Raw genomic sequence first — 16,619 nt, forward strand, 5'->3', positions numbered from 1 at the left:
TGATACCAATGCGGCTATTACTTGTTATCTATTTTATTCCAGACACTATATATTAATTTTGTATTATTTTTCTTCATAACAAATCTATATGGTAATGCCCATTTTACAGTGGGAAATTCTTATTAATTAGCATTTAAATACTGTCAAATGTCTCCGAAAAGATTATTTTGAAATAAAAATAGGTTGAAATCCAAGTAACAAGAAAAAATTATTTTGCTTTGCTATCTACATAGGTGCTTTCCCAGGCACTTTAGAAAGGTGGAGAAGGCATTGCAATTACTTAGTCTTACATATTTGCCAAAAGTGGCTGGGGAAGGCTTGAGGTCTCAGTACAGAGCTTCAGTCTACATGATTCTTGTCAAAGTTTGTTTATTAAGACACTTTCTCCAGAGCTGAGGGTGTTGCTCAGTAGTACTGTGCTTGTCTATCATGGGCTTAATCCCGAAGACTGGAAAAAATAATACAATAACAAAAATTCCTACCTCTTCTGAAGAGACAAGGTATTTCCTTACTAGTTTCTTTATGTTTTTTTCAGCCCCAAACCCACCATCTATCCGAGAAGAACTTTGTACCGCCTCCCATGACACCATTACAGTCCACTGGATCTCGGACGATGAGTTCAGCATCAGCTCCTATGAGCTTCAGTACACCATATTCACTGGCCAGGCTAACTTCATCAGTAAGTCATGGTGTAGTTGGGGCCTGTGGCCAGAGATAAGGAAATGTAAGGAAGCAGTAAGCTGCTCAAGATTGGCCGGTGCGCCACGAGGCAAGTGTTTGCAAGACATGTGAGGTTGTTTAGTATAGACTTTCATAGACAGTGTAAGCTCCCAGGATATTGTAAAACATTACTGGTGGCTGATAAGCTGGTTGTGTATTTTCTTGCTGGGTAGTCACTGGGATAAGTCATTATGGTTTATGTGATCCTTAGCCTTTTCTAAATCCATACCACTCCATAGATCCAAAGTGCTGTTCAATATTTGTTCCTGGGTAGCTGTAAATCACTCCATTCCACATGTGTGAACCTCTCTCTCTCCCTCTCTCTCTCTCTGCATCTTCTTCCATTTCATTATCATGATCAAATTATGTTCAAAGACCATTACTTCCTTTCATTACCTGTTTGTGTCTATGAACATGTAGATCAGTTTTCTGCCCCTGCCATTCTTCTCTTTACTACTTCTACATTTCCACAAATAATTCCAGTAAATATAAAAACGTGACAGGGCCAGATCAGTGGTTCATGCTGATAATCCCAACGTGGAGGAGGTTAAAGTAGTAGAATTGCAATTTCAAGACCCGTGTCAAAAAGCAAACAAAAAGCAGTATCCGTGGATCATAGTTAAAGATGTTCCAAAGGCTGCTCTTCAGCCTACCTGTTAACATGATTTCACCTTGTGCTGAACTGGAGCTAAACCGGGCACAGCAGGAACTTAACTGATTGACACTTAGTAGGCATTGAACAGAAAGGTCCCATCAGTTTACTGGACGGAGGAGGCTAGGGGGAGAGAAAGCAATGGAAACTGTAATGAGTCTTTTTCTGTCCTTCCAGACAAGTCCCAAATAATGGCATGGAGACTTGTTATTAATTATGAACGCTTGGCCTTTAGCTTACTTGTTTTCAACTAGCTTTTACAACTTAAATTAGCCCATATTTTATTAATCTGCATTCTATCATGTGGCATTACCTCACTTCTATCTTGCACCTTCTGTTTCCTCTCCACTTCTCCTGGAGTCTCCCATGCCTTTATTATCTCTTCCTCCTTTCTCTCTCTGCCCAGAAGTCCCACCTCTACCTCTTGCCTCCTTCAGCTCTTTACTAAGCCAATCGCAACAATATATCTTCACACAGTGTACAAATATCCCACAACAGGAAACAAAACAGAATCAAAGCTGAATCCAAGCAGTTGCATTTGCAAAGCTGCACATTAATATTTTCTTTGACTTTGCACTTTGCGTTTATGTTCTTCTTCACAGACCAACATGAATAGACTCTTCCTTCACATAAACCCTCCTTATGGGCTTTCTTTTCTTATTTGGCGACAATTCATGGGCAGAATTCTGTTTTGTGACAGAACTAGGAAGGAGAGATAAGGGGATATTTGGGAATAAAACATTAAAAAATATTTGCCTCATGAAGTTCCAGCCTAAGGCACTTGGTTCATGTGGCCATATGTTTCTGGGCATCTCTTCAGATTATGAAGTCATAGGCTCTAAGACCTTATTATAAGTCTCCTCTTCCAGTTCACTCTATAAGTTCTGGAAGCCCATGTCAAAGATAGGAACTGTCCTTTCCCTTCCTGATAGAGGAAGAACAATTATCTCCCAGAAACTGAGAACTGGTCTGAGAACTGACAAGCCTAAAAACTGTCTCCTCTGGTTTCAAAGCCAGAGTCCTTTGTAAATGAAGGCCTAAAGGAGTTTCTGCTAGTGCTACTAATGCTAAGGTTAATAGCATCTTAGAAGTCTAATCTTCCCTTTTACCGGACAAGTAGATGTCTCTGCTTGAATGTTGCTAATAAGGGCATGCTCATTTTCATGAAAACAGTCCATTTGATTTTTGAGCAGCTATACATTATGTCCAATACTTCCTTGGAAGAGGCCTGTTTCTCTTGGTAAATAATAAGGACAGAAGTAAAGCCATGTGTGCACTCTGCTTTGCTGTCCTCACACTCTCATTTAGTCCTCAAGTGCTCTTCTAAAAGAGATTATATTGATTCCAATTTTATATGTGAAGAAATTGGTGCTCAGGTTAAGTGAGTTTCCCAGGGACACAGAACTCCAAAATGATGGGACAAGATCGGAACCTGTGACTGCCAGACTTCAAGCTTGATGTTCCTTGATTAATCATTTTGTGCCTCATTAAGAAACTTATTCCATCTTGACCATAACAGTTCTTCAGGCATTTGGGGTAGCTCATATGTAACTACTAACGTTACGTTTTTATGACTCAGCATCTTTGGTTCTTTTGATGCTCCTAGTACAATGTGCTCTTCAGACCCTTTCTCAGCATAGCATTCTTTTGATGGGCGATCTTCTTTCGGTTAAAGTGCTTTTCAAATGTGCTTTGTGTCAAAAGTGAACATAAGTACTCCAAACGTGGTTTGACTTCCCCAAAGGGTAGATGAATTATGTCTTTTTTTTCTCCTCTGAGACAGGGTCTCTTGTAGTTCAGGCTGGCCTTGAATTTACTGTGTAGCAGAGAGTGACTTTGAACTTCTGACTCTTCTGTCAGCACTGCCTGAGTGCTAGGATTATAGGAATTTACTACCACATCTGGTTTTATGTAGAGCTGGAGAAGGAATCTAGGGCTTTTCTTCATACTGGACAAGCATCTACCAATGCAGGTGTGGCCCCAGTCAATGGGATATGTTTCTTGTGCATAAGTTGCTTCCCTCTTGTTCTGTACCTTTTTGGCAGCCGCATTGACTATCAAATGTTCCCAAGCATAAACTTAACGAGAGTCCTATGTATGATAATTTCTATCCCCACTCAACTCAAACTCAACACCTTTGAATTTATGCCTATTACGTCTTGTCTTGTTACCCTTGACTCTGTATCCCATCATGCCCAGATCCTCCTAGATCTGTTTTCTACTTTTCAGTACATTTGATTTTCCTCTCAGCCTGACATCTGTGCTTTCATACATTGGCAGAAAAGTTCAGTAGGATAGGCGCAAGACCCTTGCTGCGAAAATTTAAATGGCAATGAGTAATTTTTTTTACATAAGTCCTCCCTTTGTAGCCCTAGCTGGCCTGGAACTCACTGTATGGACAAGACTGGTCTTGAACTCAGAGATTCCCTTTTCTCTGCCCCCTAGGTACTGAGATTAAAGGCAATAGGCAACCATTTTACTCGAAAGAACTATTAATGAAGACTCAGCGCTCCAGTCCTATCAGTCAGGCCTGCCCCTGTTGAGTGAACACAAGTGCTGAGAGCTACTTTCTCTTGAGACATTCTTCACATTGTCATTATCTAGAAATCCCTTCCTTGCTCACTTGCTTGCTTCCTTGCTGCCCCCTTTTTCTTCTCCTCTCCCCCCTTTTTTTTGAGGCAGGAACCCTGGTTAACCTGGGGTTCATAGCAATTCTCCTACCTCAGACTCCCAGAGTAGTTATGTCGAAAGAGGTAACTCTCCCTCCTTCTTAACTTATCCCCTTTATTTTGAGCTCTCCTACGACCTCTTCTAAGATTTAAATGATCACAGACAATAAGGTTTCAGGCCATACTCTGAGGTGAATGAGAATTCCAACAAGTGTTTGTTTTCCTGGATACTCTGTTATCTTTCTAGTTCAGTGATTTTTGTATTACAAAGACTTGGACATAACCTCTGTCTGGTCAGGCAGTCTGGAGCACGTGGCCACAAAGCTAGAACTTCAGCTCTTTATCTTTCCACTGATTTAGCCGTCTCCACCACACATGTGCGCATGTCCTGTTGCTTAAATTTTCCTATTTTGGCACTTCCCTTTGAATAAGGGGTGTGCTTTCATTACCACAATTTACTTGTAGGTCCCATGACACCAGGTCTTACTGAAAACCACACAATCGTATATTTAGCTTTATAAACTCAGGAATGGTAGCGAGGGAGACAGTGCAGAGGGTAACGTGTGAACAGCTGAGTTCAGTCCCTGGCCCCTGTGTAAACACATCTCAGCCCAGGAGCATAGCTGCAATGCGGGTGCTAGGGAGGTAGAAATGGGTAGATCCCTGAGGCTTGCTGGCCAGACAGACAGCCTACTGGATTAGTTCCAAGGCAGTGAGAGGCTGTCTCAGACAAAAAGATAGACAGTGCATGAGGATTGACACCCAGGCTTGTCTTCTGGCTTTTCTTTCTGGCCTACACACACACACACACACACACACACACACACACACACGCGCACACACACACACACACAAACACATGCACACACATATGCATACACATACACACACACATGTTCGTGCACACAAACAAAATAGGAATGATTTCAAAATTTAAAAAAATTGCAATACTAACACAAAGAACACCCTGTACTTCTTACCCATATTGGCATGCGATTGATATTTTACTTTGTTATCTGTTCCATTGACTCTGTATTTTCTGAATCATTTGAGAGTAAATTTGCATCCATCACTTCTTTTCACCCCCTAAATTCTTCAATGTAGATTTCCCAAAAGGAAATGTTCTTTACACTTGATTGTCTTTGTATTTGACAATTTCATACATGTAAACAGATTATTGTGATTGCTCTTACTCACACCCTCTTTTAGTTCACATCTCTGTCCACTTCCTTCATCCTGATGAGGGCCTTTCCCAGAATCCTAACTTTTGGTTTTGTTTTGCGATCCATTTTGTTTAACAAGAGACGTCTGTATGACCATTAGATTGGAATTGTTCATCTAAACCCTGTGCGGGCATTAGCAGGTATATACTTTAAGGCAGTGATTACCTCTCTCCCTGAATCTGTCAATATCGAAAGTTTATTAGCGAAGGCTAAGGTTCCTGAACCTTTCCTCCATTCAGGTCTGACTGGTGATAGGCCCATCCTTTTGTTGTTTTGTTTTTTGGATTTTTTATTTATTTATGTTTATTTTGTGCATATGAACCTATGCATGTGCACCATCCCTGCTGTTCCTGAAGCCAGAAGAAGGCAGGAAATCCCCTAGATCTGCTGTTACAAAGAGTTAGGAGCCCTGACAGGCCCATTCTTATGCAGACTCGGTGCAGGTATCCACACCTGCTGAGTTCTTGTTGCACAGACTGAGTTTTGTAAGGAAGATGGCAAGTCACAGCCCTGCTCCCTATCTTCTGGCTCTTATATTATTTCTGACCCCTCTTCTCCATACTTCCCTAACCCTTTATACATCTGTCAACTTTAAGAAACTTAATATCAGAGGTATGTGGATTTCTGTGAGTTCAAGGCTAGCCAGGAATACATGGTGAGATTCTATCTCAAAAAAAAAAATTTAACAACCACATAATACTTTTATATAACTCTCCATTTGCATTCCAGGTTTGATAATTAATTCAATACTATTCATTATAATATATAAATAGCCCAGCATTGACTTTGATAATCTAGGATTTAACATTACATTTAATTATCGTATATTGGGCTTTATTTAGCCTGGCAGGCTTCCTCAGTCCTTCTTTGTCTTTAATAATTCTTGTTGTTTAAAGCAGTGCCCATTTTCTAGGTGTGATAGTACACATCAGTAATTCCAGGTGAAGGATTATAGCTCAAGACCAGCCTAGGCTACATAGCACGTCTCTGTCTCTTCTCACATTGTTTCTTAATTCAGATTTATCTGATACTTCCTCACAGTTATATTCAGGCCATGTGTTCCTTGCTGGAATAATATGCAGGTGATAGAATATAATAATAAGAGTATACTTCTTAGGATATCATATCTGGATACACGCAATGCCCATTTACATTACATTCTTGGTACTAATTTTGATTATCTGACCATTATGTTACCTGAATCATTAAAATTATGTATTTCTGTTTTTTTATGCTACCAGTAAGCGATCTGTATGGTGATGCTTTAAAACCAAACCAAAACAAAAAATCCTGCTTCTTCATCAAACCCATCTCAGCCCACTCTTACCCCCAGTTAGGCATCAACTGATGCCTATACAGTCTTCATATGATGATTGTGAAATGACCGGTTTCCCGCCGCACACTCTGTCCCACACTCACAAATTGACACTCAATATTCTTCTGTGTAGCAAGAGCCTCTCTATTTCATCTTTTTTATTTATTCATCAGTGGAGACTTGTGGATGCATTTTCATCAATAATTTAGAATTCCTTAGTACCTTCATGTTTCTTGTGTAAATGTCCCGGATTTAGCCAGTGAGAGCCTTTCAAGGCAACTCCAGGGTTTGTGTGATATTCTTCTATTCCTTTTGTGAGCATTTTGTTTTGCTTTCTGGCCTAACAAAAAATACTGACGACTCTTTTTAACTTTATGCTGTCCAAACCTTCAAGTCAGCTATTTTCCCAGGAGCCCTGGTTACTTTTAGTAGGACAGTTATATTAGAAAGTAAAACCTTAGTAATATGCACACACACATATCCACTCACATCATATACTAAATTGTCACCCTTCTGTTGCTGTGGTAAAGGACCATGACAAAGGCAACTTCCAGAAGAGTTTCTTTGGGCTTATGGTTCCAGTGGCTTAGATGTCTATGATGTCATCGATCCAGAGCCTATGAAGGCATAGTTAGGGTATAGCAGCAGGAGAATCAGGCTGATAACTCACATCTTGAACTGAAACAGGAAGCAGAAAGACTGAACTTTGAATGGCATATGACTTAAAAACCTCAGGGACATATTTCTTCCAGTCACACCTCCTAAACCTATCCACACAGTCCTATCAACTAGAGATCGAGTATCCAAGCATCTTAGTCTATGGGAAGCATTCTTATTAAAACTGCCACATATACATATGTATAAAATCTACATATGTGCACATCTGTATATATATATGGAAGTATATATAATTGCCTGTTAGTATCCAGGTGAGATTGGTTTACATGACCTGCTGAGGATCCCAGAATCTTTCAAGACTCAAATCCCTACATAAAATGGTGTAGTGTTTGCATACAATCTATAACCATCTTCCTGTATACTTTAAGTCATTTGTAGACTATATTGCTTCATAAAGTATAAATTCTATAAATCGTTATTCTATTGTTTAGGGAATAGTATGAAAAAAGACCATACATATTCTATGCAGATATAATTTAGAAAACTGTGTTTAGCCTCAAACATCTTGGCATATGCAGGGAAGTTATACCTGAGGTTGAGGAATCATGAATTTGAGGACAGTCTATTTCTATATGGGGGATTTCAAGCTAGCTTGGGCTACATGGTAATGTCCTGTCTCCAGTCTTTAAATCTGTAGTTTGTTGGGGCTGGAAAAACAGCCCAGTGCTGAAGAGTACTAGCTGTTTCTACTGAGGACCTAGCATAATTTTCCAGCACTCACATGGAAGCTCACAACTGTCTGTAACTCCAGTTTCAGGGGATTTACACTCTCTTCTAGTCTCTGTGGCTACTGCATACACTTGGTGCACACACACACAATAAACACCCATAAAATAAAAATAAATAAATCTTTAAAAAAAAAAAACCTTAAAAATCTGCTGGGTCGTGGTGGTGCACACCTTTAATCCCAGCACTCGGGAGGCAGAGCAGATCTCTGTGAGTTCAGGGCCAGCCTGGTCTATAGAGTGAGTTTTAGGAGAGGCTACACAAAGAAACTCTATCTTAAACCCCCTCTCCCCCAAAAAATCTGTAGTTGAGCCAATCCTTGATTGCAAAACCCACAGATAAAGGGGACTAACTGTAAATATTTTAGAAGTCATACAGTGTTGTGTGAGAGGCTTTTGCTGAACACACACACACATACACACACACACACACACACACACACACCTACCTATCCCAGAAAAGGAACTCAAAATAGACAAAATCCAACTTGCTGCACCACTGTGTTTTTATTGGAGTAGCTTATAAGAATATGGGTAAAAAGTTACTTGAAAAAGCAGGGATAGCTCAAAAAGGCAACTTTATCACCAAAAATCCCACTACCACATGGGTCATGGTTTAGGAAATTTGCAGCCTCAGCAGCACAATTTGCAGGCGGTTCAGTGGTTTCTCCTCCTCACCTGGGCTGCTCAAAGTCTCCTCGCCCCGCAGTTGTTTACTCCTTCTGGAAAACTGGGGGAGGGGCCTTAGACAATCTTCCAAATTTCATTTTCCCAGAGGTGTGATGGCTTTGTTTACCTCCTGGGTCTCATGAACCTCCTGCCTTCTCCTGGAGGGAAAGTTTGAACGAGGGGGACATTGTCGGACATCATGCAAGCCACATCAAATTCATTCCTTTCTCATTCATCGCCACAAGCTCCTTCTTGCTTTCTCTCATTCCCTATGCTGCATGCTATTTTCTCCACGGTGAGACTCTTGAGTCTCAACAGCATCAGTGTGTACTTGCTCGATCCTGTCATATGTCTGTCATATTTTTAGAATTGATTTCCTCGGGGGCTGAGGATGTAGTTGCCTGGAGGAGCACTTGAACAGTTCTCCCCTCAACTGTATTTTTTATGGTCATTATTCCTTTAAGATGCAGTGGGTATAACTTGTTTCAGTTTGCCTTTAGTCCCATCTTTCCTATTTTTGTTTATTGATTTAATTTTAACCTTTTGAATTAATGTGTATTTTCAAATTTGAAATGAAAATTTATTGATTTATTTAATAAAAAGTTCCTTAAAAGAGAAAATATGCTAAAAAGTATATTCAGAGAATTATCCTTTTCTCTGGTATCCCTTTTACCTTCGTAAGTGGCCAAACTTGTTATTTCCTAGGTTATACTTACTATGGTTATTGTTTTTGTAAATCCAAGAAAATGTAATATGATTAATTATTTCTATTTCCCTTGAAAATACTATATACTATATATGGTCTTTTATAATTAGGGTTTTCAGTTGGCTATATTTCCTGGAACTAATTCTCCGTCAGCTTGTAGAGAGCGTCCTCCTTGCTCTTTAAAAAAAATAGCTACATGGTACTTCACTATGAAAAAATATTTGTAGCTGCTTTTTAAAAAACTTTTGGGAGACCCTGTAGTATCCTCTTTGTGATAAAAGTTCTGTGGTTTGTTGCTCATACTGTCCAATGATAACACAGACCACAGCTTTGTTCTAACCCTTCTCCTTTTTCAACAAGAGTCATTTACTATCTCAACCAAGTCTGGCTATTTCTATAGTATATCTTTTCATTTCCTATTATGAAGGTTGTTTGTCTGTTTGGTCTTTATTTGATGTTTTGAGATGGCCTTGGCTGAGCTTAGAAATTGTTCTATAGCTGAGGCTGCCCGTTAGCTCATTGATCCTCCTGCCTCTATTTCTGAGGCGCTGGGATTACAGGTGTACCACTGTGCCCAGTTTACGTCTTGCTTTCTAGTTCTAATTTAGGCCTTTCCTACCTAACCTCAAATTAATTTTAAGTCTCCTGATCAGATCCCTTGTAAAGTAGTCATAACGAGATATCTAATTTCTGATCTCACTAAGTCCTTCATTAGAGGCGTATTATAAGGACTAAATTTTGTCTTCATTTTCCTTGTCCTTTCTTCTCCATTTTCAAGTAGAATTGTATTTTAAAATGGTATACCAATTAAGAAACAGATAACAGTAGAGAGAAAGAAAAAAAATAACCAACAGAATAGATTCGTTTTCCTGAAAGCTAGCCAAATGCTTGCTTTTAATCACATATATTTCCCCCCTGTTTAAGTTAATATTTGTAACCTAAAGATTATTTTCAAAAGCATTCTTGAGACCCTTTTCCGTGCTTGGAAAGAAAAAAATCTTTTGGACAGTAATATAATTGTGGACCACACGACCCCAGAAGAGTACGGGAATCAACCCCTGAAGAGCTAAAAGCCTGCCCTATCAGAGCAAGCAGATTCTGCCCTGGTTTGTCATGTCATCTTGACTTCTTTTGGAGTCCAGAAATTTTAGAAAAGACAGGTGCAGATGAGTTGGGAAAGCAGAGTAAAATAGCTCTGAAAACCTCACTATCGTACAGGGACAAAGGCTATATTTGGCCATTCGCCAACCCCCTCCCCACCACACACAGTGATACAGTGCACAGATCACTGGTGTAGGAGAAAAAGATCACAGGGTTCTACTTTGAGCACCATCTATGACCATGAGCGAGTCACTTTCCTTCCATCCTTGTTTGCCCTGTGAAATAAAGGAAATTCATGCCTAGGTGACCTTTCTGATCCGAGCTTTCATGTTGCTGAGCTCTGTACAGGAACTTTTCCGTTCCTGCAAGGCCGGGCTGAGTTTGCACTGAAAGGCCGGTAACTGTGAGGATTCTACCATTTGGAATAGTGCCCATTCTTGTGTTCTTTGCCAAAAAAAAAGAGAGAGAGAGAGATAAATTAGCCTTGGTCAGTGGTTGCTAGATGCCAGAAGCCTGGCACAAGTCTAAGTGTGTGGCAAATAAATAAATAATGAAATCATAAGTACTGGTTCATCTCATTGTATCTTTCACGCCTCAGAAGAAACAAAATGAATTCACATCGGTGGATTATGATTGATTCTCGGTATTTTTTGTTGTTGTTGCTTTAATCCTAGGTTTTTTACCTATTGATTGATGCCTTCATTTTCCCCCACTTCACAGGCCTGTATAATTCAGTGGATAGCTGGATGATTGTGCCCAACATTAAACAGAACCATTACACAGTGCACGGCCTCCAGAGTGGGACACGCTACATCTTTATTGTGAAAGCCATAAATCAAGCGGGCAGCCGGAACAGCGAACCCACCAGACTGAAAACAAACAGTACGTTGTAGAGATTCTAGGAGGAAAGACCCATTTTCCTCTCTGGCCAGGGAGGACAATTAGCCTGCGAGACTCCCATAGTAACGTGTGAGAACAGTAGCAGTGGGTGGGGGAGCTTCACTGTTGTGAGCTTTGTGTATGGGATTTGCTGGTGCCCACGGCTGTTTGTGGACTAAGATATAGAGAATCGTGCGTGGCTCTGAAAGAAATTAGGGAAGGGTTTTTATCTGCCTTCCACCCCTGTCTCCCATGCTTAAAGAGTATTATTAATGATGGTCTACAAAGCTGTACCACAGAGAAGCCATACCTGTTAGGAATGCTCTAGGTCACAACTGATGGAGTTTAACAGGCATTTCCCAGTAGCTTAAGTGAATAGTGGTCTTTGTTTGTTTGTCTGTCTGTTTTTTAACTGCCTGTCATACATTGCAAGAAGTTTGAGGGCAGCCTGTTGATGGCTAGTATAGCAGCTCTGAGATCTCGTGGAAGGCTGGAGCTCCTTCTTTATGTCTTTGCTTATCCACAAGGCCACCAGATAGCCAGCACAGCTGCTGATGCCCTGTTTCCCTTAAGACAGGAAGAAGAAGAGAAAAGTTGGTAATCTTTTAATCAAGAAAACAGAAGCTTAACTGGACATTTCTTCCAATCTGTTTGACTTCAGCTTCCTTCTTATTAGTTATCCTTGTAGCAAGGAAGGCAGGAAGACTGAGTAAGAGAGAAAAATAGAAGACAGTGGCGCTGTATTAGTATGTGGTGTCTGTCACAGAAGCATACTGTATACTAACGCTCTTGCCGCACCCAGGACCTGGGCCCTGGGACAGTGCTTTTGTCATATGGTTGTGAGTTGCTGCAGTGAAGCAATGCTAGCTCTCATCATCGATGGTGGAGCAGCCACTGCAGCAAAGTTGCCAGATTCTATGCACACCCCAATTTCAAGAAAACCAGCATCTCCTGTTGCTGAGCTCTTCTCAGTTTCTTTTCTGTTCTGAGCAATCGCCTCATTAACACAGAGAGACTTTCCCACCTCAACCTTTGCAACATTCTTTAAAAGCTACCCAAATCCCAACCCACTCACTGAAACAAACCAAGAGGATGTGAGACTTTGCGTGGTCCCTTTTAATTTCATAATACATGATGGGAACACTTTATAAGCTCCCATGTGCTTGGAATATGGCTTCTAGCATAAGGCTGATATGAGAGACGGACAGTTTTCACACAGAAGGAAAATAATGTCTGCATGAAGGCTATTTTGGTGTGTGTGTGGGGGGGGTGACTTACAGTCTTACTTAATTGCAAATTGTGTCATCTTGCCTACTTCCTTAATATAATCCAAACTGCAGCTGACCTGCCCTTACCAGAGGATCAACATCATATTGAGGCTCCTCTGTTAATGATGATCCTGGAGGGGAAAAGCACAGTTCTTAAATGCTTTATCATACTCCCCCGCTTTCTTCTACCTTTTTCAGGCCAACCCTTTAAACTAGATCCCAAAATGACTCACAAGAAGTTGAAGATCTCTAATGATGGATTGCAGATGGAGAAGGATGAAAGCTCTCTGAAGAAAAGCCATACCCCGGAGAGATTTAGTGGAACGGGGTGTTATGGGGCAGCAGGAAATATATTCATTGACAGTGGCTGCCACTACTGGGAGGTGGTCATGGGTTCTTCAACATGGTGAGTGGATATTTTTTTCTTTCCTTCCCCCCATCTTCTCTACCGTTAGGTTCCCAGGAGATTCCCTTCCACAGCACAACTAAAATAGCAATAAGTCAAAGTTAAGATGTATGCAATACGAACCAGTCCTAGAAAACTTGGCTGGCTTTTAAAAGATAAAATCATGGGAAATATAGTGAGCTAGGCGACGGGAAATGATGTATCACTGTAATTGCTGGCTCTGCAAGCTCCGGTGATGCTATCATTATGTATGTAAATGTAATTTTTTTTTAAAGGAACAAGCACATAGTCACTCATAAGTCCTAAAGAACGTCTATCACAACTCATATCATTCCTAAGTATTTTTCTGTCTTCCCCATGGTCTCAGGTATGCAATTGGTATTGCCTACAAATCAGCCCCGAAGAATGAGTGGATTGGCAAAAATGCCTCCTCCTGGGTCTTCTCGCGGTGCAATAGTAACTTCGTGGTGAGGCATAACAACAAGGAAATGCTGGTGGATGTGCCCCCACAGCTGAAGCGGCTCGGTGTCCTCTTGGATTATGACAACAACATGCTGTCTTTCTATGACCCAGCTAACTCTCTCCATCTCCACACTTTCGATGTGACCTTCATTCTTCCAGTTTGTCCAACATTCACAATCTGGAACAAATCCCTAATGATCCTGTCTGGCTTGCCTGCCCCAGATTTTATTGATTATCCCGAGCGGCAGGAATGCAACTGCAGGCCTCAAGAATCCCCCTATGTGTCCGGGATGAAAGCTTGCCATTAAGTGTCAAGAGAGCATGTAATTCACTGGCTCTCCAGTTCAGCACTCTTCCCCTCCTAAGTCTCCATTAGTGTTCCATATGAGATACAAAAGAAAGTTCATTGGAAGCACCCGTCCTAAATAACTAGATATTGTAGATTTAATTTTTGTACATTAAAGCTTATGTTTGAATTTATGTATTGAGTTACTCAGAACAAATTATCTGAATAGTCTGGGTTTATGCCACTGGGGAAGAATTTTAGAGACTGTCTCTGTCATCATTGGAGAATTAAAAATTCCCAGTGATTTGGGATTATAAATGATACTGGAAGGAATTAGCCTTTCTAGCAGTGGCTAGTTTGACCAGGTAGAATTTGCACAGTGTCTAATTATTGCATATTATATGTTAATAAACTAACAATCGAGGTGTTATGAGAATATCATACATGTGTATATATAATATATAAAATGACTGAATTCATTTTATGAGCAAAATGACATAGTTCATTTTATCTATTACATATATACAATAAATCTTAATTTGCTCATTTAAGTGAGAAACATATTGAGAAGGAAAATAAATTATACTGCCCATTCTTATTTCCGAGATGAAACATCACAGTAGACTGACATTGTTCTCTTCCTCCCTTTGTAGCCTTCCTTTCTCCCCTCTTGTCACACGTACAAACACATGCAATCACAACGCAGGAAGTGAGAAGAGCTCTTGGTTAGATTAGGAGAGATCTGTGGACAAGATGATATAAGAGATGCTAATGCTACATTGAAAATTGATTCCAGTAGAAGTGTGCCATGTAGCATAATTTCATTAATATTATTTAATAGAGATTTATTTGAATTATTAAAAATTGTCATAGAATATTTCAAAGAAATATAGTTTTGTTACTCTCAAATGCATAGTTATTAGACTTAAGCTAAAAAATAGAGTTCCTTAATGGAGTTTCTTCAGAACTCGCCTTACTTGGTCAGTAAGAATAGTGTTACAGGTTCAACAACTCTATGAATACAAATGTATTTTCAGATGGAGCACTCCTGAAATGCTATTTTCCATGATAGGATCAATACTCATTCTTTTGTGAATTTGTTTACGTTATTCACTCGCTCAGCATCCCCTTCATGACAAATAGCACAAATCCCATCCTACTTTTCACCAGACTAGTTAAAGGAAATTGAGCTTCATGGCTTGTGATTTCACCAATTATTTTGCAAAGATTGGAAACGCCAGAGAAATAGAATCTTCTCCCAGGAGCAAAGTCCACTCCTTGGCAGTTGTAGTTGTACGGCTGTGTGGCTGTAAAGCGACAGTAGTAGCCATTACCTGGATTGTATGTAGCCTCGACGCAGTGTCAAATGTTTGCCCCTCTTTCTACCAACATGGCAGATTCTTATTTATTAATTTGTTCAATGAACTGTTAGATGCCACACTACAACTGCAAGAGTGCACATATTACTAAAATTCAGTCCCTGCTGCCAAATGACTCACTCTTATGCATAAGAGACAGCATATCATTGTAAATCTCGCCTAATAACACTTATGGAGTGTTTGCTATCTACCATGAAAAGCAAGATCAGCGGCCAGACAAAAGGAAGGCTCAGATTTACAAGTCAAGTGGCAAAGTCAGTTCCTTTGACTTTAAATATCATATGTACCTTACGGCTCATCAGGGAATAGGCAACCTCGGTACAGCTCAGCAGTGCTGGTAACAAGCTCATGGTATTAGAAGGCTCCCAGCCTTGAGACTGAGATAGTCCTAGCTTCTCTGCCAGCTAACTAGCAGTGTGACCTCAGGAAAGCACTTCTCCGAGCCTGTTTCCTCTTCTGTAAAATGATTTTCTGTTATAAGGCTGGTGCGAAGGTTTATAAAGGTAGTGTGTATCAGTTGCCTAGCACGGCACCTGGCATCCACTATGTGTGCCACCAACATACCCAACACTGGTCATTTGTTTTTTATGCCCTTTTAAGTTTTAGTTCTAGGAACAAAGCTTTATTCCCCATTCTACTTTTGACTGCAGCCTGGAACTACCTTTCCCTCAGTTAACTAGTGACCTCCCAAACTGGTATATGTGGCCCTCTGGGGCACTCCCCTGGCACACTGAGCACCCCTTCTCAGCAATAATCACATTGTATGATAGTATTTCTCAGAAGGTCATTTTCAGAAGGCCATCCTCAGAAGACCCATTTTAGAACCACCCTCCGTGATTTGTTCCTTGAAACAATTTATGCTTGGCTTTTACTCCTGATATATTTAATTACACTATCTGGGAACATAAAAAAAAACTTAGATTTGTGAAAAACTTCTCAGGTTATTCTGATTCACACAAAAGTTTAATGTATAGTAATTCTCTTTCCGGCTAGAGTGGGAATACCTTGAGGGTAAGGACCGTGGCTTTTGTTGTTGCTGTAATTTTAAGACCCAGCACAGTGTCTGGAGCAAAGTAGTTGCCTGACTAATGTTTGTTGAAAGAGCGTACGAATGAACAAATGAATAATCAAAATTGCTTTGTTTGACTGTAATCTCCACTAGTGGTATTTGTTATTCTTGGACAAGTTGGTTACTTATTTAGTCTGTATTGATATTAGTTTGTAGATGTACAAAAGAACATTGTTCCAGATTGGCAGTTATCATGGAGAATTGTCTTTGGAGCATGTGGTATCATTTTCCCAATAACATTTCATGTTTTCATGAACTTCAATGAACCGTATTGTTCTTTGAAGGTAGATTTAAGTTTTCATTATAGGCAGAGTTAAGCCTACTGAAATAGGCTACTGAAATATAAACTGGGAAATTCAATAGGGTTCAATGAAGCTTGACTCTGAAATCCCAACTTCTGAGGCACGTAATT

At 40.1% G+C, this 16,619-nt stretch overlaps 1 protein-coding gene across 1 annotated transcript in view; it reads left to right on the forward strand.

Annotated features, from left to right (window-relative positions):
- The window catches only part of LOC121437002 (probable E3 ubiquitin-protein ligase MID2), a 49,662-nt gene extending 33,055 nt beyond the window's left edge, over positions 1–16,607 (forward strand). Inside the window, exons 6-9 of the mRNA XM_041636887.1 lie at positions 536–679; positions 11,179–11,340; positions 12,804–13,011; positions 13,379–16,607. Of these exons, the coding sequence (XP_041492821.1) occupies positions 536–679; positions 11,179–11,340; positions 12,804–13,011; positions 13,379–13,781 (917 nt within the window). The 3' untranslated portion in view covers positions 13,782–16,607. The remainder of the gene's footprint in view (positions 1–535; positions 680–11,178; positions 11,341–12,803; positions 13,012–13,378) is intronic.
- Positions 16,608–16,619: the final 12 nt, after the last annotated feature.

The sequence above is a fragment of the Microtus oregoni genome, unplaced genomic scaffold (genome assembly GCF_018167655.1).
Source record: "Microtus oregoni isolate MIOR12 unplaced genomic scaffold, Mior012 000050F_019, whole genome shotgun sequence".
Classification (NCBI taxonomy): domain Eukaryota; kingdom Metazoa; phylum Chordata; class Mammalia; order Rodentia; family Cricetidae; genus Microtus; species Microtus oregoni.